This window comes from Myotis lucifugus, unplaced genomic scaffold (genome assembly GCF_000147115.1).
Source record: "Myotis lucifugus unplaced genomic scaffold, Myoluc2.0 scaffold_270, whole genome shotgun sequence".
Classification (NCBI taxonomy): domain Eukaryota; kingdom Metazoa; phylum Chordata; class Mammalia; order Chiroptera; family Vespertilionidae; genus Myotis; species Myotis lucifugus.
This window is the reverse complement of record NW_005871318.1, coordinates 544,201-571,505: the sequence shown is the minus strand read 5'-3', so window position 1 is coordinate 571,505 and position 27,305 is coordinate 544,201. Positions and strand designations below refer to the sequence as shown.

The 27,305-nt window shown below is 36.7% G+C and overlaps 1 protein-coding gene across 3 annotated transcripts in view; it reads left to right on the top strand.

Annotated features, from left to right (window-relative positions):
- Nucleotides 1-302: 302 nt before the first annotated feature.
- RDX (radixin) overlaps nucleotides 303-27,305 on the top strand; it is a 75,852-nt gene continuing 48,849 nt past the window's right edge. For all 3 annotated transcript variants that reach the window (XM_023762979.1, XM_023762978.1, XM_023762977.1), the window contains exons 1-8: nucleotides 303-391; nucleotides 6,641-6,724; nucleotides 12,418-12,513; nucleotides 13,463-13,737; nucleotides 19,095-19,178; nucleotides 19,371-19,517; nucleotides 23,051-23,147; nucleotides 23,989-24,152. In XM_023762979.1, the coding sequence (XP_023618747.1) occupies nucleotides 380-391; nucleotides 6,641-6,724; nucleotides 12,418-12,513; nucleotides 13,463-13,737; nucleotides 19,095-19,178; nucleotides 19,371-19,517; nucleotides 23,051-23,147; nucleotides 23,989-24,152 (959 nt within the window). In that variant the 5' untranslated portion in view covers nucleotides 303-379. The remainder of the gene's footprint in view (nucleotides 392-6,640; nucleotides 6,725-12,417; nucleotides 12,514-13,462; nucleotides 13,738-19,094; nucleotides 19,179-19,370; nucleotides 19,518-23,050; nucleotides 23,148-23,988; nucleotides 24,153-27,305) is intronic.

Below are 27,305 nucleotides of genomic sequence, written 5' to 3'. Positions count from 1 at the left end.
AATATGCTTTACATTATGCTATTTGAGATGCATGCTATTTTAAATCATAACTATAAATATTTTTAGAGAATGTGAAATGATAATAGAAAACATTGAAAATGGCAATAAAACAAGAGACTACTATGTTACTTTAACATTTTAAAATGTTTTAAGTTTTTAGAATTGTACACCTGAAACATAATTTTATTAACCAGTAACCCCAGTAAATTCAATAAACATTCAAAAAAATAAAATATTTGAATTTTATTTTATACACGTTTAAATAAAAGCATTATATGAAAAATATAATAGATGAATTATGCTTTTTTTTAACAGAAGGTGACAATAGGATTTATAGAAGTGAAGAATTTTTAAAGAAGGTGACAAAAAGAGAAGAAAAATGCCGAAACCAGTAAGTATATTTTATTTTACTTTTGCCACTACTTAATAAATAGCACTAAGTTCCTTGTTTTGTTTTGTTTTGTTTTAAATATTTTTTTTATTGCTTTAGAGAGGAAGGGAGAGGGGGAGAGAGAAACATCAATGATGAGACAGAATCATTGATTGGCTGCCTCTTGCATGCCCCATACTGGAGATCAGGCCAGCAACCCGGGCATGTGCTCTGACCAGGAATCAAACCATGTCCTCCTGGTTCATAGGTCGACATTCAACCACTGAGCCATGCCAGCCTGGCAGTAAGTTCCTTTTGGAACAAGGCAAAGTATTGTGGTAGAATTGTTGGGAAGAAGAAGGCATTGATAATATTATTAACTGGTTTAGATTAATGTGGCTAAAGTGCAGTATTATGTGGGCTGGTGAAGAATAGGTTTGGTAACGTTGTAGTTAAGATTAAAATTCATGGGTTCTGCATCAAACTGTCCTAGTTCTTGTTTAGACTCTGTTACTTAATTTGAGTGTTTTGTTAGATTAGTTCAGTCTCTTCATTCTTAATTTCCTTATATATGAAATGGAGATACATATGGTGAGGACTTAGAAGAAGTTGTTACACATTCAGTGGTCAGTAAATAATAGGAGGAATGAGAGGTTCATTCATTATTATTTTTCTCATAATTCTGTTGTTGTTGTTTTAAATCCTCACCTGAGGATATCTTTTTTAAAAAAAATATATTTTATTGTTTTTTTACAGAGAGGAAGGGAGAGGGATAGAGAGTTAGAAACATCAATAAGAGAGAAACATTGATCAGCTGCCTCCTGCACACTCCCTACTAGGGATGTGCCCACAACCAAGGTACATGCCCTTGACCAGAATCGAACCTGGGACCCTTGAGTCCCCAGGCCAACGCTCTATCCACTTAGCCAGACTGGTTAGGGTGAGGATATCTTTTTTTATTGCTTTCTAGAGAGAGTAGAGGGAGGGAGAGAAAGAGGGAGGGAGGGGGAGAGAGGGAGAGAGATCATCGTGAGAGAGACACATCGATCAGTTGCCTCCCTGTGTGCTCCTGCAACCGAGGTACGTGCTCTTTACCAGAATTGAACCCGAGACCCTTCAGTCCGAGGACCAATGCTCTAAACATTGAGCAACTGACCAGAGTTCATAATTCTGGTTTTGATACTCATGATACCTATGCTGACATTAGTCTTAGATGTTTTATTTAAGGATAAATGTTCTTTAAGAAAATAGGGTTGTTGTTTTTTTCATAATTTTCTTTTGGCCAATTACCTTTTTAAAAAAAATTATTGGTTATAATTATTGGAATTTTCTGGCATGGATATTGCTTTGGAATTACTTTAAAGACTCAGCAGGTAACAAAGTGTTCATTTACTGTTTGAGGGAAAGAAGAATATAAAGAAATAAAAGTCATAACCATGAAAAAGGAAGAAGTAAATTTTTCTATTTTCAGATGATGACATGATTGTTTATATAGAAAATCTTCAGAAAGAACAGCTACTAGAACTAATAACTGAATTTAAGATTGTTGGACAGAGGTTATATTATTAAAAATCAGTTGTCTTTGTTATATACTAGCAGTAAAATTTGAAAAATCATTTGCAGCAGCATCGAAGATATAAAATACTTAAAAATAAATTTATAGAAACTGTACAAGATCTCTATACTGAAAACTGAGAAATTAAAGACTTAAAATGCACAAAAAAGTATATATTGTCCAGGTATGTCTGGAAAACATTAAGATGTCAATTCTCCTTAAATGCAATTGTATATTGAATACACTTTCAGTCATTTAAATCCCAGTAGGCTTCTTTAACTAAAATTGACTAGCTGGTTGTGAAATGTTTATGGACCTGCCAAACCAAAATTTATATGGAATAGCTAGAGCAAGTTTTTATGTTTCTTTTATTATTTTTTTATTAATTGAATTTATTGATGTGACATTGGCTCTCAAAACCATACAAGTCTCAAGTGTCAAACTCAACAAAATATCATCTGCACACTGCATTGTGTGCCCACTGCCCCAAGCAAGCAACAATGTGGTGATAGCCAGAGGGAAAGGGGGGAAGGGGCTAGGTGGAGGTGGACAAAGTGGGCAAAGGAGAGGAAAATGGGGACACAATAGCTAAAGCAATTTTTAAAAAGAATCAAGTTGGAAAATTTAACACTCCTGAATTTTAATACTTATTCGCAGGCTATGAAAATAAGAAAGTGTGGTATTGTTGAAATAGGATCAGTGAAACAACATATATTATCATGAAAATATTATTATGCTTTCAACAAGGTTATCACACAATTCAATGGGGAAATTAAATTATTTCCAACAAATAGTATTGGAACAAAAAGTTATCCATACAATAAAACGAACATTTTTGTGTATATCCCATAATATACACAAAAAGTTAGCTCTAAGTGGATCATAGACCGAAATTCAAAAGCCCATATTATAAAGCTGCTAGAAGACATAAGAAAACGTTTTTGCAACCTTGGGGTAGCAAAGTTTCTTATAGAACACAGAATGTTTGAATCATTTTTAAAAAATTGGATTTCATCAGAATTAAGAACTTTTGCTCTTTGAAAAACCCTCGATTTTGTGAACATAATGTGATTTAATTGACTGTAACTGCTGGGATTGAACTGACTCGATTTAACAGATTTTGGATTTAACAGACAAAATTTCTGGTCCGTATGTCATATGTGAAAATTAACACACTGTTAATTTTAAAATGCTTTTAAGCAAGATTTGCTTATAATTAAAAGGTTATTTTTTGTTAATAACTTATTTTTAACAAATTTTAGTGAATAACATGTTGGAAAAAACTGTAGTAATTTCACCAACATAAATAAATATTAATATCTACAACTATAGTATACAGATTTAAATCCACAAGTCACCCATGGCGACTGGCAGTGGCAGCAGTAGCGGGGTGATGGGGGCAGCGCCTTCCCCTGATTGGCCTGGTCGCCTCCCATGGGGCGCGGGCCTAAGCCGTCAGTAGGACATCCCCTGAGGGCTCCCGAACTGTGAGAGGGGGCTGGCCCGGGCTGAGGGAACCCCCACCAAGTGCACGAATTTTTGTGCACCAGACCTCTAGTCCTATATAATAAAAAGCTAATATGCAAATCGACCGAATGGTGGAACGACTGGTCACTATGGCACACACTGACCACCAGGGGGCAGACGCTCAATGCAGTAGCTTCCCCTTGGTGGTCAGTGCGCTCCCACAGGGGGAACGCTGCTCAGCCAGAAGCCGGGCTCAGGGCTGGCAAGCACAGTAGCAGTGACGGGAGCAGTTATATAGGATAACTGCTTTGTTGCTATAGCAGCATAGTTGAGTAGATGCAGCAGACTGTATAGTCTGCAAAGCCTAAAATATTTACTCTTTGGTCCTTTACAGAAAAAGTTTTTTGGCCCCTGGTTTATATAAACACAAGGATTTACAGGCTCATTATAACAGTTGGCAAGGGAACTCATAAAAGGATCGTTATAAAAATAAATTGCATTTCTACAGAAGCAAAACCAGAAAAAAAATTGGAAAGATATTTTTCATTTTCACAATCCTGTATTTGAATCCCTTATGCTAGATGAGTTTCACTGTTTGCGATATTTTGGATTTTAGGTGAATATACTATATTTATGTGTACATGCCATTATATCATGAAACTTCCATTGAGGTCTTTGCATTACCTCAAAAACGTTAATACTTCTATAGGTCAGTGCATGAATATTCATTTGAAGTAGGATGAATTAATTCACTAGTTAGTCACATTACTCCATGTCAAATTTTTGCTAGAAATTAGCTAATAAACTTCAGTTTTCAATGTTTTTAGGATATCAAGAAATGGTGGACCTGTATTTATAATAGCTAAAAAATTATAATGAACTAGGGGAAAGATATCTAGCAAATGATTAATGTGATTTTTAACACTTTTTTGGAAAGATATTAAAGAAGACTTAATGCATAGAGAGAACCATAGCCATGAATAGGAGAGTCAATTTTTAAAAGATGTCATTTCTCCTCCAAGAGAATTTGTTGTATTAATGAACTTAGTGTAGTTTCAGTTTAAATCATGATAGAGTAATGATTATTTATAATGAAAAGTTTACAATTTCATATGAAGTCAAGAGCAAAAACAAAGTGCCAAGAATAGCTAAGACAGTTCTGAAGATAATGAGGGGAGACTTGCTCTACCAGATATAAGGACTTATTTAAAGATACAGTAATCAGACAGTACAATATTGGCAGAATAGTTAAATGCAACAGAATTAGCACAAAATCAGATGCATACCTATAGACATTTGATTTGTGAAAGAGTAGTCTTTATCCTTACTGAGATTAAAAAATGAAATTGGACCTCTACTTCAAATCATAAGCAAAAATTATTGAAGACAGCTTATGATAAAACTTTAGTAGGAAATATATTAAATGTATGCTGATTAGTTAATATTTTCATGATTCCAGAGTAGGGAAATATTTCTTAAATGTGCACAAAAACATTGATAAATTCAATATTAAAATTAAGGATGTGTTTACCAAAAAGAAGAGCAATTTATAAAGTAGAATGACAAACTTGGAGAAAAAAATTTTTGCAACAAAAATAACTGACAAAGTATCTAGGATACATAAAGATTTCCGACACAGGAGTAAGAAAAGATACAACCCAATTAGAAAATTAAGCAGTAGCCTTGTCTAATTTGGTTACAAATTGGGGATTTCCATGATCCCCTCATCAGTTTCTATAATTTGTTATAATAACTCACAGAATTCAGGGAAACACTTAAGTTATTGTTACTGGTTAATATAGAGAATATTGTAAAGGATACAAATGAAAGATACAGATGAAGAGGAAGAAGATAGGGTGTGGTCCAGAACTGTCCTGAGCTCAGGAGCTTCTGTACTTGTCAAATTTGGATCCACCCTCTTCTTTGTATGTGGGTGCACTCACCAACTCAGAACTCGCTGAACCCCCCCTTCCTTGAGGATTTTTATGAAAGTTCTATTATGTAGGCATGATTGATTAAATCACGGGCCATTGATGATAAGCTCAGATCCCATTGTCTCTTCTCCCTGGAGGTTGGGGTGAGTGGCTCTAATCACATGGTTGGTTCCTCTAATCACATGGTTGGTTTCTCTGGCTACCACTCCCCACCCTGAAGCTGTCTAGGAGCCAGCCCTTCTGGAGTCAAGTCATTAGCATAAACTCTGGTTGGATGAAAGGGGCTTATTATGATTAACAAAAGATGCTCCTTAGATCTGTCACTCAGGAAATTCCAGGGGTTTTAGGAGCTTTGTCAAGACCCAGGATGAAGACCAAATATGCATTATGTCACAATTGGTTTGATTTTATTATGGTTCATTGTTTACATATCTTAATGTATTGTTTTATGTGTAACAATAGTTCCTAATAGATATTACTTTAAAGAAGAAACGATCTATAAGATTTATTTGATTGGAGGAGGTAGAGGGTCTATATGTGTAGAGATCATGGTTGTTAGAATGAGTAAAACATGTAAGAAGAAATAAGTCTGATTTAGAGTTCTAATAGTGGAGTTAAAGTTTAAAAGATATATTTGTATCACGTCATGGAGAATTCTCAGTAAAGATGCTACTTTGGAGTTAAAATTATTTTGGTAAAGGCGTGTTACGTTTTTGGTGAGATAATCCAACTAGAAAGGTGTTTACACAAAACAAATTAGAGTATAAAATAGAATCTAGCAAAGGGTATTCGATGAATGCTTTTTATAAAGAATACATTTTCAGTATAAATAAAACTGATTTTTGTGTTTAAAGAAATATGAGATAATGAATGACATTCGAAGAATTTCGAGTTATACCTCAGTTTAAATACCTACACTGCCTTTCATATCCATGTGTCGATGGCAAAATAATTGGAACTCTTTCAGTTTCTGTGGAAATGAACATACCTCCTAGTATTACTGCTGGGGCTAAATGGGAATATGGGAAGCTCATGGCCTAGTGACAAGTATACGTTAGGTATTCAGTAAATGTTCTTAAAAGAAGACTTCATAAGGTCTTTGTTTTGCAAGTAGATTTAAGATTTCCTGTGATTAAAATCAAACCTTATTACTTTATCTATTAAAGAAAGGATTAGGTGCAATTATGGAATTGTTCTTTACTACCTGCATATTATATCACTTTATTTTAGAAATCAGATAAAAGTGTTTTCTCCTGCCTAATACTTAATAAGTGTATTTTCTTTCCTACTGACTTTTCTTTTCCCTTATTACAGATCAACGTGAGAGTAACCACGATGGACGCTGAGCTGGAATTTGCCATCCAGCCCAATACGACTGGCAAACAACTTTTTGACCAGGTATCATTAACCACATGAAGTATGCAACTTTTGACACCATAGTGTGTATGCTATTGCACTTCTGTTGCACTTCTGTGTTTTTCTATACCTTTACTGATAAGCTCATTGTAGCACTGGAACTTTTCACAATACCTATTCAGGTATCTTGAATAGCTGTAGAGATACTCTTCTCATTCCTAGGTTTGAGGAGTAGGATTTTTAAAAAATAACTGTTAGCAGGTATTTATTTAATATCTGCTATGCAAATCATTGTAATGAAGACTAAAAGGAATTCAGACATTTACAAAGTGGAATGGGTGCACTAGGCAGCGGGGATGGCAGTAGCAAAGACGGGAATTAGAGGCTATAAGTAGCACCTAACAGGAGGTTAGTGGCTCATTTGTTAGCCTGGAGTTAGAGCACGGATGTCATGTTAAGAAACATGGATTACGATCTTGTCTTTTTTCTCTCCGGAGTGCACATTTGAGTCCCTTCTGGCCTTAAAAAAAGAAAAGTCAATACTTGGAAACTGCCTCCAGAGATCCTGATTTAATTATCTGGTGCCTACTTTAAACCATTAGTTTTTTGTTTTGTTTTTTAATTTAAGCTCCCTAGGTGATGCTGTATGTAATGTTCTAAGTAATCAAATTTTATTGCGGAAAGGAGAACAGGATTGGTGCCCTGGGGGTCAAGTGATAAAGGTGAATCGATGATTGCAAAGAGGAGGAAAGTGATATATTTTCCATGGCCTGAGATTTCTAACTTTCGCATAAACTTTTAGTATGTGCAAGAGCAACAGTCTGTAGTCAGACTAATGTGACCTTAGAGCAGCGATTTTTAAAGACATGCAATACCTGACTATTTGGTCAGGGGCACTGACCTCTTCCTCCTTAGGTTGTCAAATAAAAAACGACAACAGCCAACACAACAAGAGCTGTCCAGTGTGAATGAGCCAAAATTACATCTATTTTGTCCTGGTGAGGTAGCTCAGTTGCTTAGAATGTCGTGCCCATATGCCAAGGTTGTGGGTTTCATCCCCTGTCAGGGTACATAAAAGAATCAATCAATAAATGCATAAATAAGTGGAACGGCAAATCAAAGTTTCTCACTCTTTTCCTTCCTCTCTCAACTCAATAAGTAAAATAATTATACCTATATTTATGTCAGGTTGGCAAAAAATATATTTTTTGGTGTGCCACAGAATTTTAATAATTAGTTTATGTGTACCATGATAAAGGTTGAAAATCGCTGCTTGAGAGAATGGGCGTGAGTTTCTTACATTACAGCAATAAATAACCAATCACATATCTTGGTTTTACTAGGTGTCATTTTATCACATACAAATATCAATGAAATAAAAATTGAAAATTCCTGGAAAGTTGTTCCTTTCCTTGACAAAGTGGTATACTTAATCTCCTGGTTAGGTGATTAAGATCTTGATAGCCCCGAGGAAGTCTTTTTGGAAGGTGAAAGGCTTTTTTTGTGTGTGAGTGACCAAATTTTTAAAACAAAATGATAAGCAGCTGCATTCACCATACATAATGAACTAATATCTTGTGAACTAATACCCACTTCGATGATTCTTGTAGGCCTTCTGTTTGTAAACATATAGCCTACCTTTATTTGAAATAAAAATGTAAATAGAGTTAGCATTTATTGTACTTCATAGCAAGTTGAAATGTTATTTACATAATTAATGAAATGCTTGTGGTAGCCAAAAACTAGCCAGCTAGTGGGCCTTTTTGGTATTGATACTGAAAAATAAAATATTTGTGTTTTATTAAGCAGAATTGTTTTAGTTTGGATACCAGGGAAAAGGAAACCCCATTTATTTGGTGCAAGAACGTGTAGCAGTTTGAAACGTGGGCTCTGGAGCCACATCTGCCTGCTTTGGAGTCCTGACTACAGCTGTTCGACTTTGGACAGATTCCCGTCTTTGCCTCATTTTTCTCCTTTCTCAGTTAGGATGGTGATAGCCTCACTCCCTTTGAAGGTTGTGAGAATTAATTGAGACTTCATGTAAAGTACACAGAACAGTATTTTACATACATACATACAGCACACACATATGTACATATTGTAAATGGAGGTCTAGATTAAGGAGTATTGTTATCTGTTATGGGCTCTCTCAACAGTTCTTTAAAAAATGTTTTAAATATGTTTTTATTGATTTCAGAGAGGAAGGGAGAGGGAGAGAGAGATAGATCAGTGATAAGAGAGAATCCTCGATCTGCGTCTAGCATGCGCCCTCCCCATCCCAATGGGGATCGAGCCCACAACCTGGGCATGTGCCCTGACCGGGAATTGAACCCTGACCTCCTGGTTCATGGGTTGACCATTCAACCACTGAGCCAACATTGGCCAGGCTCGACAGTTAATGCTTATAATCGCTGTTATATTTCCTGACAAATTCTCTTGATCCAAGAATGCACGGATTTAAAAGCAGGCTTTACTTGGGTATAGTGAGTAATGGGGTGAGCTGGCAGGTAGGTGGGCTCAGGGTCCGGCCTGGAGCAAACCTAGAGTTAGGGGTCCTCTCAAGTAATAGTACAGAGCTACATGAGTCCACCTTAGCAGTCTCTCTTCTGATGATGTTGGTTTGAGGCCAGCTGTTGTGTGGAGGGGCTCTAGTTGAGTGCTTATGGTTCTTTGTTTGCTCCCTGCTGACTCTTCCTTCACTAGCCTCCTCTTCCAGCCTCTACCTGTGGGATTAAAGTAGTGTGTTTATACCCTAAGGAGTGTCCAACATGATTTGTTAGGATGCAAGAAAAAAAATTGTATTTTTGTTTCTCCTCTTTCAAATTATTTTAAAAATATGTGCTTTATAATATACTAGAGGCCCGGTGCACAAAATGTGTGCATGGCGAGGGGGGAGCTCTCAGCCCGGCCTGTGCCCTCTCGCAGTCTGGGATCCCTCAGGGGATGTCTGACTGCCTAAACCAGCAGTTGGACATCCTCTGAGGGATGTAGCAGTGTGCCAGTTGGCAGGCGGCCAGGGAGGAGCCTGAACTGGGGCCAGATGCCGTGCCACTCGCGCTCATCCCGGCCCACTGTGCCTGCTGCTGCGGAGTCGGGAGAGGCTCCCGCTGTGGCAGCCCCCGCTTGCCAGCCGTGAGCCTGGCTTCTGGCTGAGTGGCGCTCCCCCTGTGGGAACATACCACCAGGGGGCAGCTCCTGCATTGAGCATCTGCCCCCTGGTGGTCAGTGCACATCATAGACCGGTCGTTCCGGTTGTTCTGCTGTAACGTTCGCTTAGGCTTTTATTATATAGACTAGTACAGTGATGGCGAAAATTTGTGCACTCGGGGGAGGGGTGACACGTGAACTCATTTTTTTGGTTGATTTTTCTTTGTTAAATGGCATTTAAATATATAAAATAAATATCAAAAATATAAGTCTTTGTTTTACTATGGTTGCAGATATCAAAAAATTTCTATATGTGACAAGGCACCAGAGTTAAGTTAGGGTTTTTCAAAATGCTGACACGCCGAGCTCAAAAGGTTCGCCATCACTGGACTAGTAGATGTGTGACAGTATGTGTATAATTTATGAATATTCATGTATTATAGTTATGTGCCCAAGCATTTTTTTACTTATACAAGGTGGGGCAAAAGTAGGTTTATAATTCATATGGAAAATAATATAATACTTAAAACACAAGAAAAAAACACTGTTTTGTGTGCTCACAACTGGAAACCTACTTTTGCCCCACCTTGAAAGGTATGTGATCAAAAGTTTCTGAGAACATTTCCAGAAGTGGGCAAAGATCTGCTGAAAATACAAGGCCTCCTCAGGAACTGCACAGCTGAGCTTTCTTGCTCTTCCTGGTGTTTGTTGTCATAGTCTAAAGCAGGGGTCCTCAAACTACGGCCCGCGGGCCACATGCGGCCCGCCGAAAACATTTATCCGGCCCGCCGGGTGTTTTTGCCGCCGCTGTGTGCATAGGAATTTGTTCATAGTTTTTTTTTTTAAACTATAGTCCGGCCCTCCAACGGTCTGAGGGACAGTGAACTGGCCCCCTGTTTAAAAAGCTTGAGGACCCCTGGTCTAAAGTTAAGGTACTGTCCCTGCTGCCTGCTGTGGCAAATACCCCTTATTTAGAATCACACAAAGCCTTGGGGCAACAGCATAGGCCAGCTACACAGCTGTCAATTGCTCTTGACCTGGGTAAATTCCCTACCTCTGCCACTCTGAGCTGGAATGTTTGCTGTGGCTCTGTTGGGACCTTTATTTTGCCAAAGTTAAATGATCTGGTCTTCTTTGTCCACGTTAAAGTTTTGTTGTTTGGCATTGATTAACTTTTGCATCAGTATGAGTGTTTATATCCCACATCATCCAGAAATTTCTGGGGTTTTTTGTGTTTTTTTTTTTATGGTAACCTTCCTTAACATAGCTAAGTGATTTTCCTATTTTTAATTTTGTGTGTATCATTTCAGGGAAATTTTTCAAGAGAGGGAAAGTGAACTAAAGGGTTCAGCTTGCTATCTTAAAACCAAAAGCCTGGCATGCTTTTAGATTTAAAAGTAAAAAACCAAGAATATTTATCACTTAAGAACTACTGTTGACTCTTTCTGTAAAGCTTTTAAAATGTTAACAAACTCTCAGCTCCTCTAGCTCTATTCCCTCATTTTATTTTAAATAGAGATTTTAAGAAGTATGCTATGCTAAGTGTTGGGACAATCCTGACTGTGGGGCCTAGCTCACCACTTTATTTACTCTTAATACTTTTGAGATGACATGTATATTAAGATAAATAAGGCAAATAATCTCTGTCCGTAATTTTAAACAGTCAAGGAGAATAAATAGATATACTGCTAATTCAGTTAATTATGATACGATACAGTAAATGTTCTAGTATAGGTGAAGTACCATGGCAACGTCAAGGGACAAGTGATTCATTTTATCTGGATAATAGGAGAGCTTAATTCACAGCAGGTATGTCAGTTGAGCTGAGCCTTGAGGAATAAATTATTCAACAGGTGGTAAAAGTACAGAAGAAACATTCTAGGCAGAAGAAAAAGCATGAGCAAAGCCGTAGAAGGGTAAAATTCATGGCATGTTCCAATAATGGTTTCTTGCTCAGTGAGGGAAGAACATACAATGGTGAGTGAAGGGAAGAATGAGGGAGCATGGCATTTAAATGTTTTCAGTGACTCTTATCACCAAAGTGGTTCTGTTTTTGCCTTGCCTTAACCAGTAGTGTAGTTGTGAGGGTAGATTGAACAGAGGGGTGCATAAATTCTTTTTCAAATTAGTGTTTTGGGTTTCTTTGGATAAATATCCAGAAGTGGGGTTGCTGGGTCATAAGGCAGTTCCATTTTTTTAGTTTTTTGAGGAATCTCATGCTCTTTTCCACAGTGGCTGCACCAGCCTGCATTTGTTATGGGGGTAAATTTAAATAGGAAAATGGGATTACGACAATTCTGTACCTGTTTCCCTAGACTCTTGTTGGGATCATGATGGGAGTGAGCAGGAAAAGGAGGTATAAAAAAATGGATCAAATAGGATTGAATTGACACTATCAAATTTAATATACAAACCTGAATTTAAGTTTTAGGAAATGTTCCTCTAATTAATATGTTAAATTTAGGAAAGAGCTTCTCTATAGCAAAGGCATATACCTGTAATACCTATGTAGTTCTGTTTTTCTTTTGAAGTATAGTGCCATAGTTAAAGTATGAATGTAGAACTGACATTGACTTTTTTTTTTTAAGGTGGTGAAAACAGTTGGTTTGCGTGAGGTCTGGTTTTTTGGGCTGCAGTATGTGGACAGCAAAGGTTATTCTACATGGCTTAAACTAAATAAAAAGGTAAAGTATGTATAATGGGACAATCTATGTGTGTGTGTGTATATATGTGTGTGTGTGTGTTTGTGTGTGTGTATTAGAGAAATATGCTAATTAACCAGGACGCCATAACAGGTTGACCTGATAGGAGGAGGTTGTGCGCGCAGCATCGGGGTTGGAGCAGCTGGGGCCTCCACGCGCCTGCTCTGGGGGAGGGGAGGGCCTGATCAGCAGCAGCTGCAGCTGCTTCAAGGCCTGGAGGGGAGACAGGGGGCCTGCCCGAGCTGGTGCTGTGGCTCGGGTGGCCCTGGAGCAGACACAGGCAGGGTGGCCGGGGGACGCTGCGAGTCAGGCATGGGTTCCAGCCCCTCGTGGCGTTGGTCTGACCTGACTCCCGCGGTGGCCGGCGCTGCACGAATCAGACGCGGGTCCTGGCCCCCCATGGGGCACGTCCTCACTCGATTTCAATCGCACGCTGGGCCTCTAGTTAACTAATAGGCTACTCCGAGGTTAATTATCTTGAATTTGTGTCAGAAAAGCTTAGGTACTGATCAGGCCTCCTTTTGTAGTTATCTCTGGATCATTAAAGGTGTCATGCCTTTTAATTGAATAAAGTACCATCAACTTATCTTAGAAAAAGAAATGTTCACTTTTTCTATTTGAAAATTTACAATATAAGAAATATTAGTATAACAGTACTGACTTTGATGTAAACATTTGTAGCATAAGCTTCTCAGGAGAAGTTTCAGTTTGGTTACTAAGATAGGATCTGTGGGTTATAGGTCATATTTGAGAGCATAGAATCTTTTCTCATATATTTTACAGGTTTAGAATCTAAACCTGTAAATAAGAATCTAAATATTAGAATCTTATTGCTGTTTTACATCCTACTTCTAGAAAGAATTTGATGTGACTAGATTCAGTTATTTTGAACTTAAGATTTTTGTTGATTATTCTTAAATTACTGTTCCAGGTGACACAGCAAGATGTTAAAAAAGAGAATCCTTTACAGTTCAAATTTAGAGCTAAATTCTTTCCTGAAGATGTTTCTGAGGAATTAATTCAAGAAATAACCCAGAGACTCTTCTTCTTGCAAGTTAAAGAAGCTATCTTAAATGATGAGATCTATTGCCCACCAGAAACCGCAGTCCTTCTGGCTTCCTATGCTGTCCAAGCCAAGTATGGAGACTATAACAAAGAGGTTCACAAACCAGGCTACCTGGCTAACGATAGACTCCTCCCCCAGCGGTAAGTGAAACATGTTCCTATGTTATATTCTCTGAAAAATTACATTTCAGAAGTTTGTAAATCAAAATTTTTTTTTTTAGGTTTCAAGTTGTCAGGTGAATTGGAGTATAGTTTTAAAAATCATGACTTAGTAGCTACGTAGGTTTATATAGTCTGCAACTACTAAACCTTCAGCCTCTTCTCTCCTCCTTTCCACAAGATAAGCAATAAATAGAGGTTTGAGCTTAGAGGATGCCACTGTCACTGCTTGGTAAAAACAAAGGCAGATACGTGTTTAATAAATGCTTCTGAGAATAATAAGTAACAGCCCGTGTGCCCTCCATAGAATAAAAATTATGTTTCTAACTTAAAAAGGCATTTGAAGCCTAGTCTTCAGACTAACAGTCCTGTGCTGTGTTCTTATCTGCATACACTGCTGCCTCTATAAGCTTAAAGTGGCATGGCATGAGAAAAAAATCATTAGCAGGAGACCTAGATTTTGAGTACTGATTCTGCTCTTTGCTAGTTGTGTGATCTTGGGTGCAAAAACCCAACATCCCTGAGTCTTGAAATCTGAATCTGCATAATGGGGATAACAATTCTGCTCTACCTACCTTTTAGTTTATGATGACTGTACATGAACTATACGGTGTACAGTTTTAACTGTGAAGTGTGATACAAGTGTTAGTTGATAGCATTACTTAAGAAATTTAGGAAGTATAGCATCAGATATTACTTTTAACGATCTCAGTGCTTAATTGTAGCACACATGTCTCTGATATTAGAATATGCGTGGAGATCTTTTAGAACTGGAGAGAAGTTGTACTGTTCTTAGTTCAAATTCTCAAGTTATAAAATTTCCATTTAAAATCAAAACTGTATATCTTTTAATCTAAAAATTCAGTTCTGCACCACTTCTCATAGTAGTTACGCTCTTAGATGTAGTTTCTTTTCCAGGTACTAAATATGAAGAAAGATTAAGCTGTGTTATGTCTACTTTTATTAATTTCCTTTGATTTTAGGCATCAGTGTTTATTTTCATCTAACAAAGTGTACTCTGTTGATATAAGCTTTATAAGTTATTAAGTGCAATAGCTTTAATATTTGATTATTAAATATTAATATTGCAGTAATAGTTATCTTTGAAGGTAAAACAATGCATGTTGTTTACCAAAAGAATCAGGAATATGAGATACTTACAGTCTATGTGTTTGTCTGCTTTTTATTACTATTCTAACCCAAAATTCTTTTTCTCAGATTTTTAAAAATATGTTTTCATTTATTTTATTTTATTTTTTTTAGAGAGAGGAAGGGCGAGGGATAGAGAGATAGAAACATCCATGAGAGAAACATCATTGGTTGGCTGCGGCCTGCAGCCCACCACTGGAGATTGAGCCCACAACCCAGGAATGTGCCCTGCCTGGGAATCAAACCAGGGGCCTCTTGGTTCATGGGTCGATGTTCATCCACTGAACTACGCTGGCTGGGCTTCTCAGATTTTTTTAAGCACTGAATTAAGAAATTGAGTATTGGCACAGTAGAATTTCATTTCAGATAAGGTTTAGTTTTTATTTTTAATTGAGGTATAATTTATATATAATAAAATGTACAGCAGATTAAGTTTTAAGCCAGTACATAAGGCAAATATTATATATAATCAAAATTATCCTGAACAATTTAATTGTTCGTCAAAAATAATTTTATCTTGCCCTAACCGGTTTGGCTCAGTGGATAGAGCGTCGGCCTGCAGACTGAAGGGTCCCGGGTTCGATTCCGGCCAAGGGCATGTACCTAGGTTGCAGGCACATCCCCAGTAGGGAGTGTGCAGGAGGCAGCTGATCGATGTTTCTCTCTCATCGATGTTTCTAACTCTCTATCCCTCTCCCTTCCTCTGCAAAAAATCAATAAAATATATTTAAAAAAATAATAATAATTTTATCTCAACAAGTATATATAACATAGTTGTTCTTTCAGTGTTAAATCAGATTCTAATTTAGTTGAGCACCAGATGAATTAATTGGCTTATAGTTCATAGTCATGTAATTGTAAACACTGAAATCACACTTAAGCACAATTTCTCATTTATTTTTTAAAAAACAATTTAAAAAATATTTTTATTGATCTCCAAGAGGAAGGGAGAGGGAGAGAGAGAGATAGAAACATCAGTGATGAGAAAGAATCATTGATTGACTGCCTCCTGCATGCCCCCAACTGGGGATCAAGCCCACAACCTGGGCATATGCCCTTGACCGGAATTGAACCCGGGACCCTTTAGTCTGCAGGCTGACGCTCTAACCACTGAGAAAACTGGCTAGGGCCAATTTCTTATTTTAAATGCGTGTGTGCTGTAACCACTCTATTGAAAAAGAAGATAGCACATGCTCTTTAAAATTTGATCTTTGCTATTGAAAGTACAGTCGGTTGGTCTTCAAGTTAATAGTCTGTGGAGAACTAATTCCAGCTATCTAAGATTAAAAGTGACTCACTCTAATGTTAGAATACTACTAATTTTTCAGTTCAGAATGGAGAAAATACTTTCACAGTGATTGCTAATTTCATGTTTGGTATGTAGCACACTTTTACTCATTATCTAAGTATGAGGAATTAGTAATCAGAAGATTATTTGGCGATCATAAATCATAGTAATTTGATGATTTTGATGGATGCCTTTAATTCTTACATTAAAAAACCCAGATAAGCCATCTGTTCTCCCACAGTAGAATTTAGTTTCCTGATGATATGAATACTTAGCTCCACTAGATAGTACCTTTCTCCTTTAAAAAGAGCTTGATATACATAGATTTTTATATCCCAGGTTTCTGACTTGGGCATCTGGATGGTTAGTAATACCCTTTTGACAAGGTGGCGGGTGAGTGGGGGGCGGGGGGGATACATTTCACAGGAGGGAGATTTCAGTTTTGAACCTATTGAGTTTGAAATATCTATAGTTTAATCAAGAGAGAGCTAGCATTCATTTGTCAATGTGTGTTCAGATCTTGGAGAGCAGTTTGAGCTATGATAGTTTTGGGAGTAATTAGCACAAAAATGGGAATGAAAGAGATGGACCTTAAAGTCCTCTTGGATACACAGAATAAGAGAAAGGCATGGGATAGACCTTGTTGGAACTTTACTTTTAAGTACAGAGAAAGAGGCTCCTGTAAAGTATATTGAGATTAATACCAGGGGAGTGTTACATCATGGAAGCCAAGGTAAAAGAATGCTTTAAGGTCAGCAGTGTCAAATAATGCAAAGAGGTCGAGTATGAAAGCAACGAATGTGTCCGTTGGGAATAACGGTAAGGTGATGGGTAGTGACCTTAGAAAGAGCAGGTTCAGTAGAGTGTTGGGGAGTGAAGCCAGATTGTGGTAGACTAGGGGCAGTGGCCATGAGGTATGGAATTGAAGGGTAGTGAATATAGACAGTTCTCAAGTGAAGTTTGCTATTTAAAAGAAAACTAGGAGTAGCAAAGCATGGGTTTATAGACATGTTCTGTAAAAGATGGGAAAGAATTGATTTTTAATATCCTGTACAAATTTTTGAGTACTCTTCAGTGCTGACAAGGGCATATAGTGGTGAGCAATATCGATGTGGTCTTTGCCCTCTGTAACACATAAGTATAGCTGCTAATAATATAGGCAGGGAACAATAAATATGTCTCCTGCCATAAAGGGTGGAGTGAAGATGCTGCAGAAGTGGAGAGAAGTCATTTAAAGGCCCACATAGAGTAACAGTCAAGTTGGATAGATTGGCCTTAGGCGTGAAAAAGGGCTCTTTCTGGACAGAAGAAAAAGGGGGGAAGGAAGTTTTGGGTACTTGCAAATCAGCCATGCATATTTAATAATACAAGGGCATTATGCAAAAATGCAAACAAATGATATCTGAAATACAGGATATAAAAACCTATAGCAGAAATCTTAGTGGCATCCAATTTAACCCATATCTTCAGATTTAGTTAACATCTGGATACCAGCAGTTAGCTGAATTGATTATGCATTCCAGGCTGTTTGCACTCCTGTTTGGTGAGCAGGAGTCAGATAGCAAGAGAAAGGATAGACAAGAAAAATGTGGAAACTTAAGTGCTCTGAGGAAGAAGTCAAAACTTCTTCCCCAAAAAGCAAGGGCTTCAAAAAAGAATACATAGAGAAAGGAGCAGTTTATAATAAGAAAATAATGGTCTGAGACTCCATCCATTAAGGAATCTACTCTCAATACTCACTTGTCCAAGGGAATATTGCACCCGAAGATTTCTTTGTATTGCCAAGAAATTCCTAGGTTTTATGTAAACTTTTAATATAGCAAAACAATATTTATTTTATTTAAAAAAACAATTTATGTTTTATTGATTTTTACAGAGAGGAAGGGAGAGGGATAGAGAGTTAGAAACATCGATGAGAGAGAAATATAGATCAGTTGCCTTCTGCACACTACATACTGGGGATGTGCCTGCAACCAAGGTGCATGCCCTTGACCGGAATCGAACCTGGGACCCTTGAGTCCATAGGCCAACGCTCTATCCACTGAGCCAAACCGGTTAGGGCACAAAACAATATTTTAACACCACAGCTTTTGCAATCAATAAAGTAGGATTTGGGGATTCACCAATAAAGAAAGATAATTATTATATGACCCAAAGAGAATAGAAATACATACTCTATAGCTTGCAGAGTAGGTAAGTTATATGCATGTTGAATCTGCTGAATACAGTTTGTGTGTTTTTATATTTGCATAATAAACACTGGAAGGATAAAAAAAAAACCTAATGAAAAGTTATTTGGAGGTTATGGTGGTGAGAAAAAGTATAACTTTTCACTTTTATATAAAGTATTGCCTATAGAAAATTAAATTTAGCAGCACAAAAAATACATACAGTAAAAGAAAAATTAAGGCCTAAGAATTCTGATTTTCAATCTGTTCTCTAATTTTTCCGTTAGTAATGAGTTATTTTTCCTTTCTGTCCAATATTTTATTCATTTGAAACATTTGAATTCTTATAACCTATCTGTATAATAACTTTTAAAGCAAGTTATTTAAAATAATTTCAGGATCCTAGAAACGTTTTGTTTTTAGATAATTGTAGATTCGTGTGCGTTTTTAAAATTGTGGAAAGATCCTGTGTATCCTTCCAGCTCTCCCTTGCATATCTTCAATACAGTACCACAGTCATAATACTGACATTGATACAATCCACCTAACTTACTCAGATTTCACCAGTTTTACATGTAGTCATTTGTGTGTGTTTATTCTAGGCAGGTTTATTGTGTATAGATTTGTTTGACAACCACTACAGTGAGGGTCTGATTCTAAACTTCTAAGAATATTGACTTTTCAGTTATAGGGGCATTTTCATTGGTGTGTTTTTTTTCTTTTTTTCATTGTAGTGTTTTGGAGCAACACAAATTGACAAAAGAGCAGTGGGAAGAAAGAATACAGAACTGGCATGAAGAACATAGAGGAATGCTAAGGTATTTGGATGGCTGTTTTCTTAGTGTTTTTCTCAAATTAAAGTATTTTTATTCTATAACATTAATTATTACATCAGATTATCCTCAAAAGATCAGTTGACATGAATAAAGCACTGAATTTTAATTCAAAGTATTTTTGTAATTTGCTATTACTCTTACTTAAACATATTGTAATAAGCTTTATTTCAACAGGGAAGATTCTATGATGGAATACCTGAAGATTGCACAAGATCTAGAAATGTATGGAGTCAACTATTTTGAAATAAAAAATAAAAAAGGAACTGAATTGTGGCTAGGTGTTGATGCTTTGGGTCTCAATATTTATGAGCATGATGACAAGTAAGTAAGTAGTGAACTAGTCATTAATCAGTTGGCTTGATTACCCTTACTGCTTTTTTCTAAATTAAAAGATCAGTTAATGTCTCATACTGGTAGGCTTTCAGATATCATATTTTTATTGTCTCAACATCTTGCAGTTTTATTTTTTAATTTAAAAAGAAAAATTTATTGATTTCAGAGAGGGGGAGAGAGAGAGAGATAGCAACATCAATGATGAGAGAATCATTGATCAGATGCCTCCTGCACACCCCACACTGGGGATGTAGCCCACACCTTGAGCATGTGCCCTGACCATGAATCAAACCCGATGCACAGGTTGACTCTCAACCACTGACGACGTTCAACCAGTGAGCCACCTCCGCCAGGCGCTCAACATCTTGCAGTTTTAGATTTTACTTAGTGTATTTATCAAAATGAGAGGATTCACTTTTATTTTAAGTATGCTTCTTGATCCCTTGTAAGTTATGTCTAGTAACTATTAAAATTTGTCCCCTTAATAGTTGAAGAATAATTCTTTAAATGTCATGCCTGGCATACAGGTTGAAATTGAAATTAGCATCTATAAGAAATCAGGAGCAATGAGACAATGGAATTAAAAGATGTGTGATTTATTGTTTTGTGACACCTTTTTGTTGAACATTTATAGGAATTGCTTTGAATATTTTTGACATTATTAAAGTAGAATATCCCTGTGTTAAAAATATGTAATTTTATTTTGAAATTGACCAGGTATTTTTATATTAATATAAAATCCATCAAGCTCTTTCAGCCCTTTTCAGGAATGATAGCTGCAGTTGCTTCATACCTTTCTTTAATTTATTTACCAAACCATGTAAGCATTCAAGTCTGCCAGTAGCACTTTTTATAAAGGCATTTCTCTATTCTGGGTTGGCTCCAAAATTTTAGTTTTATTATTACACATATCTAATAAAACACACATTTCTAAGCATATACATGATGATTCTAAAAGCGTTTTATTAAGTTTACACTGGTATATTTTTTCATTTGTTAATATTCAGAAGGGAAAGTTTTGAAATTTTTGAAAAGCAAAAATAACTTTAAGACTATTAAGGCCTAGTCTTTTTTTTTTTCTTTTAAAAGTTATTGAATTAGTTTCCATCAGAGTACTCATTGTATATATAGATACAGATAAAAAAGGGGAATATGAAAGAGACAGTGTTAGCTCAGTGCAGGAGGGAGGGATTGGGGATTGTGGACAAAGGGTTCTCTGGTCTTTTATGTAATGGTTTAATTTCTTTTTTATTTTTATTTATTTTTTTAAGGGGAGAATGATGCGTTTTACTTTTATTTTTTAAAATATATTTTATTGATTTTTTTACAAAGAGGAAGGGAGAGGGATAGAGAGTTAGAAACATTGATGAGAGAGAAACATCGATCAGCTGCCTCCTGCACACTCCCTACTGGGGATATGCTCGCAACCGAGGTACATGCCCTTGAACCTGGGACCCTTGACACTCTATCCACTAAGCCAAACTGGTTAGGGCTAATTTCTTATTTAAAAATATGTTTTTAATGATTTCAGAGAGAGGGAGAGAAACATCATCTATTGGCTGCCTCCTCTATGCCCCTTACTGGGGATCGAGCCTGCAACCCGGGCATGTGCCCTAATCTGGAATCGAACCGTGACCTCCTGGTGCATGGGTCGATGCTCAACCACTGAACCACACCGGCCGGGCTACTTTCTTTTTATGATGAGAATGTATTTATTATTTATATTTCCTTTTCATAAATATATATTTTTATTGATTTCAGAGAGGAAGGGTAAGGGGGAGAGAGAGAAACATTAGTGATGAGAGAGAATCATTGATTGGCTGCCTCCTGCATGCCTCCCTACCAGGAATTGAGTGTGCAACCCTGGCATGTGCCCTGATCGGAAATCGAACTGTGACCTCCTGGTTTATAGGTTGACACTCATCCACTGAGCCACACCAGTCAGGCCCAAATTTTTTTAAAAATAGGGTTCAACTTTAAAGGTTAGTTAGGTTCTTTTACCGTCTCTGTTACTGGTTATCTTTGTGACCCTGGTCAAATTATTAACTGAAATTTGTATAACTGCTAGGGTCACCTTACAGGATTGTTGTGAGAATTATATGAGGAAATTGCTTTAGAATTTGTAAAAGTAACATGTAAATGTAGTGTATAATGTTACCTTAAAAGCAGTGTTCTAACAGCCTCCCTTTTAAGTAGGTATTTTTGACTTACTTTGGTGGCCACTAGGGGACAGTATAAAGCATGCATATTGAATAAAGTTTTTTGTAGAAAAAATTATTTGCTGTTCTGCAGTCAGTCAGGTTAAGAATTAAAAGGACTATAAATAGATAGAAATTCATACTTTGTTATCAGAACACTGACTAAATATGCCTTTTGGCCAACATAAGTGTTACAGTCGTTTTGTGTTCTTGTTATTGGAAGCAGTGATGCATTTGATGGGTAGTCTGAAACAGTAAAATATATGAAAAGCAGAAACAAAATTACTTGTTCCAGTCTGATTTCCTAAATCTTTTATGTAGAAATGTAAACAGGGACATCTGTTTTATCGTCATAGAGTTGGAATTTAGTTCTATTTTTCCAAATGTTGTGTATATAAGTGTTTAAAATTTTTTGTGGGAGATATGTCACATACGATAAAACTAAGCCTTTTATTTATTTTTTATTATTATTAATCCTTTCCTGAGGACATGCTGAGAGAGAGAGAGAGAGAGAGAGAGAGAGAGAGAGAGAGAGAGAGAGATTGAGAGAGAGATTAGTTGCCTTCTAAATGTACCCGACCTGGGATCAAGCCCAGGTATGTGCCCTGACCGGGACTAGAACTGGCAACCTTTCGGTGCATAGGATGACCGACGACGCTTAACCAACTGAGCCACTCCAGCCTGGCTAAAATTAAGCCTTTTTTAAAAAAATCTTTATTGGTGAAAGTATTATAGATGTCCCCATTTTTTTCCCCCATTGACTCCCCTCCCACCCCCTATCCTGCCCTTTCTGCCTTCACTGCACTGTTGTCTGTCTGTGTACTGCAAATTCAGTTTTTAGTATATTTATAAATAATGCAAACATTTTAAAATTAAACAGGAAGGAAAACATTTTTAATACTTAGTAACTTATGTCCATAATTCACATGAAAAGTTATAAAAGCTATCTTTTTCCCCCTCTCTTATTAAACATATTTAAGCTTAATAGTTGTAGTGTCTTGACTCTAAATAAAACCATTGCAAACTCTGAGAGCTCAGTTTAACCCTCTAGAACTAGATAGTTTTCTCTAGGTAATTTTAGGAAAATCAAGGTTCATGAAACATGAATTTTTGGGGGATGGTTATTCTTTGTTTTATGTAATGTAACTGATCAAATTTCCCCTTTAAAAGAGAATGTCAACAGTATGTTATGAGTAAGTTAATACATTTTGAAAATCTGGAACTCTTAAGATCGGTCATTTGGATAAATTGGCCCAAAAATTTGATAGGGATTTTGTCCATTGTTTCCTGCTTCTAACTAAAGGGATGCTCTCATTTTTTAAGGTTAACACCTAAAATTGGTTTTCCCTGGAGTGAAATCAGAAATATTTCATTTAATGACAAAAAGTTTGTTATAAAGCCAATCGACAAAAAGGCACCTGTAAGTAAATTTTTAAAATATGTTTTATGTATTGTAAATTTCTGCGACTTTGTTATGGTATTACTTGAAGAATGACATTGGTCATTTATTGAATTGCTCCTGGGGAATATTCTTTTTCACCTTGTATTGTATAATAAATGTTATCCAAAATTCAAGGTTCTAATTTTATTATACCATACAACTATTAGAGTTTTATTTTAGCTGAAATTTAACTATTAGCTATTAGGAGGTGGTTGAAAATAATCACCATTCCTAAGAAGCAATTTAGGAATGTTGGTATTGGTGTTTGGAATGTAACAGAGGTAGCCCTATTCTGTTAATAGAGATTTGCATCATGAATGTTGTATTTTTGTAATTGGAAGCCTTAAACTTAAATATTTATATTTGAATAGATTTTTTGATTCCTGTCGTGTCAAACGTAGCTCGTATTCTGTCAGTTACTGAAAAGGCAAAAGATAAGGAGGACAATTCTAGGTTAAAAAACTTGACAGTGAACAAAGGACAGTTTTGAGATAAATGTGGTAAAAATTAAACAAACCCTGAGGTAGAGGAACAGATACTAATAGTTACTTTGGAGAAGAAAAAATAATAAATGACATTTAATGTATTGAGACTATAAGATTATTATTATCCTCTTCACAAAACTGGTGGGGAATGGAAAGGTTGGGAACCAGTTACATGAACGTATGGCATACTCATAAGAGATCAGAAACTTTATGATATCTAAGCTTGATGTAATGTGACGTAAGAATTCATGCCACATATTGAGATTTATCTACAGATTATTGTGTGAGAAACTATCCTTTAGGAAGATTTTAAACTCGGAGTACTTTATGTTTAGGATTTTGTTTTTTACGCGCCTCGCCTGAGGATCAATAAGCGGATTTTGGCCTTATGTATGGGAAACCACGAACTGTACATGCGGAGAAGAAAGCCAGATACCATTGAAGTGCAACAGATGAAGGCTCAGGCTAGGGAGGAGAAACACCAGAAGCAGTTGGAAAGGTATGGAATTTACAGTCTTTCATACTCAAAATTTACATTTTAACGATGTTTTCATTGTATTAAAATTGAATGACAATTATAATTTTCAGGTTAGAGATCTGACAGATATTTCTGAGTAAGTAGCTTTTCATGATTTCACAGATGTGCCTTTCCTTTATCATGCTTGCTTCTCACTGACAGCCATTGGCTTGGATGTAGTATGAAATTTTCAAGTTGTTTTGTTTGTGACTTACATTTTTTAATTTTTTAGGGTAAGACTATGCTGAATGTTTGGGGTTTTTTTTTTTTTGCAACAATGTCATGGACATTGTAGAACTCAAAAAGTCATTGTACAGAGTATAGTAATACCAGTTCTCACTGTCAATAACACTGATCTTTTTAACCATGGTTCATTTAGACTTCAAAAGAACATACTATCTATAATAATAAAAGCGTAGTATGCTAATTAGACCAGACAGTTCAGACGAAGGCGACGCTGTGAGGGCCAAGGCAAGCCACCGCCACTGCAAGGGCCAAGCCCCTTGCATGAATTTCGTGCATCGGGCCTCTAGTTAACTATATTAAATTGAGAATTTTTGAAATGGAAAGATTGAGTATAATTCTTGTTGAGCCTAGAACCAGATTACTGGGTCTGAAACAAAATTCCCAAATCTGATTCTAGATTGATTTAAACTTTATGCTTTATTCGAAAAAATTTAGACACCAAACTAAAGTTAACCTTCATTAAAGAAATCTTTGCAGAATAGCATGATAATCTATGAAATAGAGTAGGTTCAAAAGAAAACAAAATTGAGGAGACCGAGATATGTGTAGATTTACATATTTCAAACATACTAAAATTACATGATTTGAATCTAATAAATAGGCTCTCTACTAAATATAATTTTGCTTTCTATTCTTTCAGTGTTTGTATTTAATGATGTATTTTTTTCTTAAATGTTTTGTGTAGTTCAGAACTTTTATTAATTCAGATTACTCTCCTCAGTTTACATGCCTTAGAGAATTTACTGTATTTAAATATACTTTATATAGGCATGAAACTTTCTAGTAATTTAACTTTCATACCGTTAAAGATACTCCGTTGGATTGTTACTTTGACTGGGCTTTCTTTTTTACTGTTCTCAGGTGGTTTAAGATCACATGTGGCTCTAGTATTATGTATCTTTTGAAATGGTTCTTTTTTGGGCATTACTTTCTATATATTTAGAAATTACAGTCATCCTTTATGGGGGATTGGTTCTAGGACCCCCATAGATATCCATTCCCTTATATAAAACTAGAGGCCCGGTGTACAAGAATCGTGCACTTGGGGGGTGGGGGAGTCCCTCAGCCTGGCCTGCGCCCTCTCGCAGTCCAGGAGCCCTCAGGGGATGTCCTACTGACGGCTTAGTGCTGCTGTGGAGGCGGGAGAGGCTCCTGCCACCGCCGCTGTGCTGGCCAACCGTGAGCCTGGCCTCTGGCTGAGCGGCGCTCCCCCGGTGGGAGCGCACTGACCACCAGGGGACAGCTCCTGTGTTGAGCATCTGCCCCCTGGAGGTCAGTGTGCGTCATAGTTATCAGTTGATTTGCAAATTAGCCTTTTATTAGATAGGATGGTGTAGTATTTGCATATGACCTATGTATGCTTTACATCATCTCTAGATTACTTATGATATCTAATACAGTGTAAATGCTATGTTAATGTAATACTGTATTGTTTAGGGAACAATGACAAGCAAAAAAGTCTATACATGTTCAGTACAGACACAACCATTGTAGACCTAACTACATAGTACATATCAGTGGATGAGGAACCTGCAGATACAGAGAGCAGACTGTGGTATTGCATACTCATCACTCAGTGTCCTGACTGCTCTGCTTATCTGTAATGTTCATATGTTATTTATATTCTTAATATTTGTCTACTTGTTCTTTATTTCTTACATGTAGAGAGGAGTGCTATATGGTTTTAATATATGTAGTATGGGTAGTAAGTACCATTTGGAGGTAGTTTACTCTAAGGTCTAGATCAGTGATGGCGAACCTTTGGAGCTCGGCGTGTCAGCATTTTGAAAAACCCTAACTTAACTCTGGTGCCGTGTCACATATAGAAATTTTTTGATATTTGCAACCATAGTAAAACAAAGACTTATTTTTGATACTTATTTTATATATTTAAATGCTATTTAACAAAAAAAAACAACCAAAAAAAATGAGTTTGTGTGTCACCTCTGACATGCGTGTCATAGGTTTGTCATCACTGGTCTAAGGTCTAGATGAAAGTGGAAGACTTTAAGTTTCTTTTTTGCCACAATAAGAATCCTATGGTTCCTCTCTTAGATAACTTGTATAGCCTTTCATTAGCGAGCATTGTACACAGTAGGAATTCAGTAACTGTTTAATTCACTTGAATGCCTAGAGGATGTTTTATATTAGCAACATAGGGATTTGGCAGGTGTCGGACATAGCATGCCAAGTCTTCATTTATTCCCTGCTTTACAGGTCAGAGAGACAGAAATGACAGCTGTAATTGTGGAAACAGTTTTGGTCAAGCCCATTGGCAAAGTAGCCAGCAGACATACTTGGGGGAATGCTCGGAGGTATGCTGCCTGTGCTGCTGGACTCTCCTGGGCAAGAACAGTAGCTGGGAAGGGGCAGGGCAGCAAGGAAGCTGCTTTCCCTACCATATGTTGGTGTATGAGGTCCTGTTCTTTCCCCGTAACTCTCCTCACTTTGGGTTTTCCACAATGAAAATGGCGTTAGATGTTACATACCATGGGTTACTGATCTCTGTGGTCTGTGCTCTGAAGTTATTTACATCCAAATTGGTGATAATTCATTCTGTAATTCTGGACGTTTTTTGTATGGCTAAAATTGTTACCAAATTTAAAAACGAAGAGCCGCGAGTTTACAATTTAGATTCAGGTACTTACGCGCCAACTGGGATGTTTTGTGTCATGGCTGGCTGCCTATATCACTAGGACCCAGCTGGTGTCACCCAGAGAATATAGCCTTTGGAACTAGATAAATCTGGGTTTCAATCCTCATCTACACTTGCGAGAAAAGCTCATGAGCCACTATTCTCTTACTGAAAATAATAGTTCTACCTTCAAGGTTTTTTTTTATGAGAAATAATGACAGTGTTATACAAACATTTAATAAGTAGTAGCTATT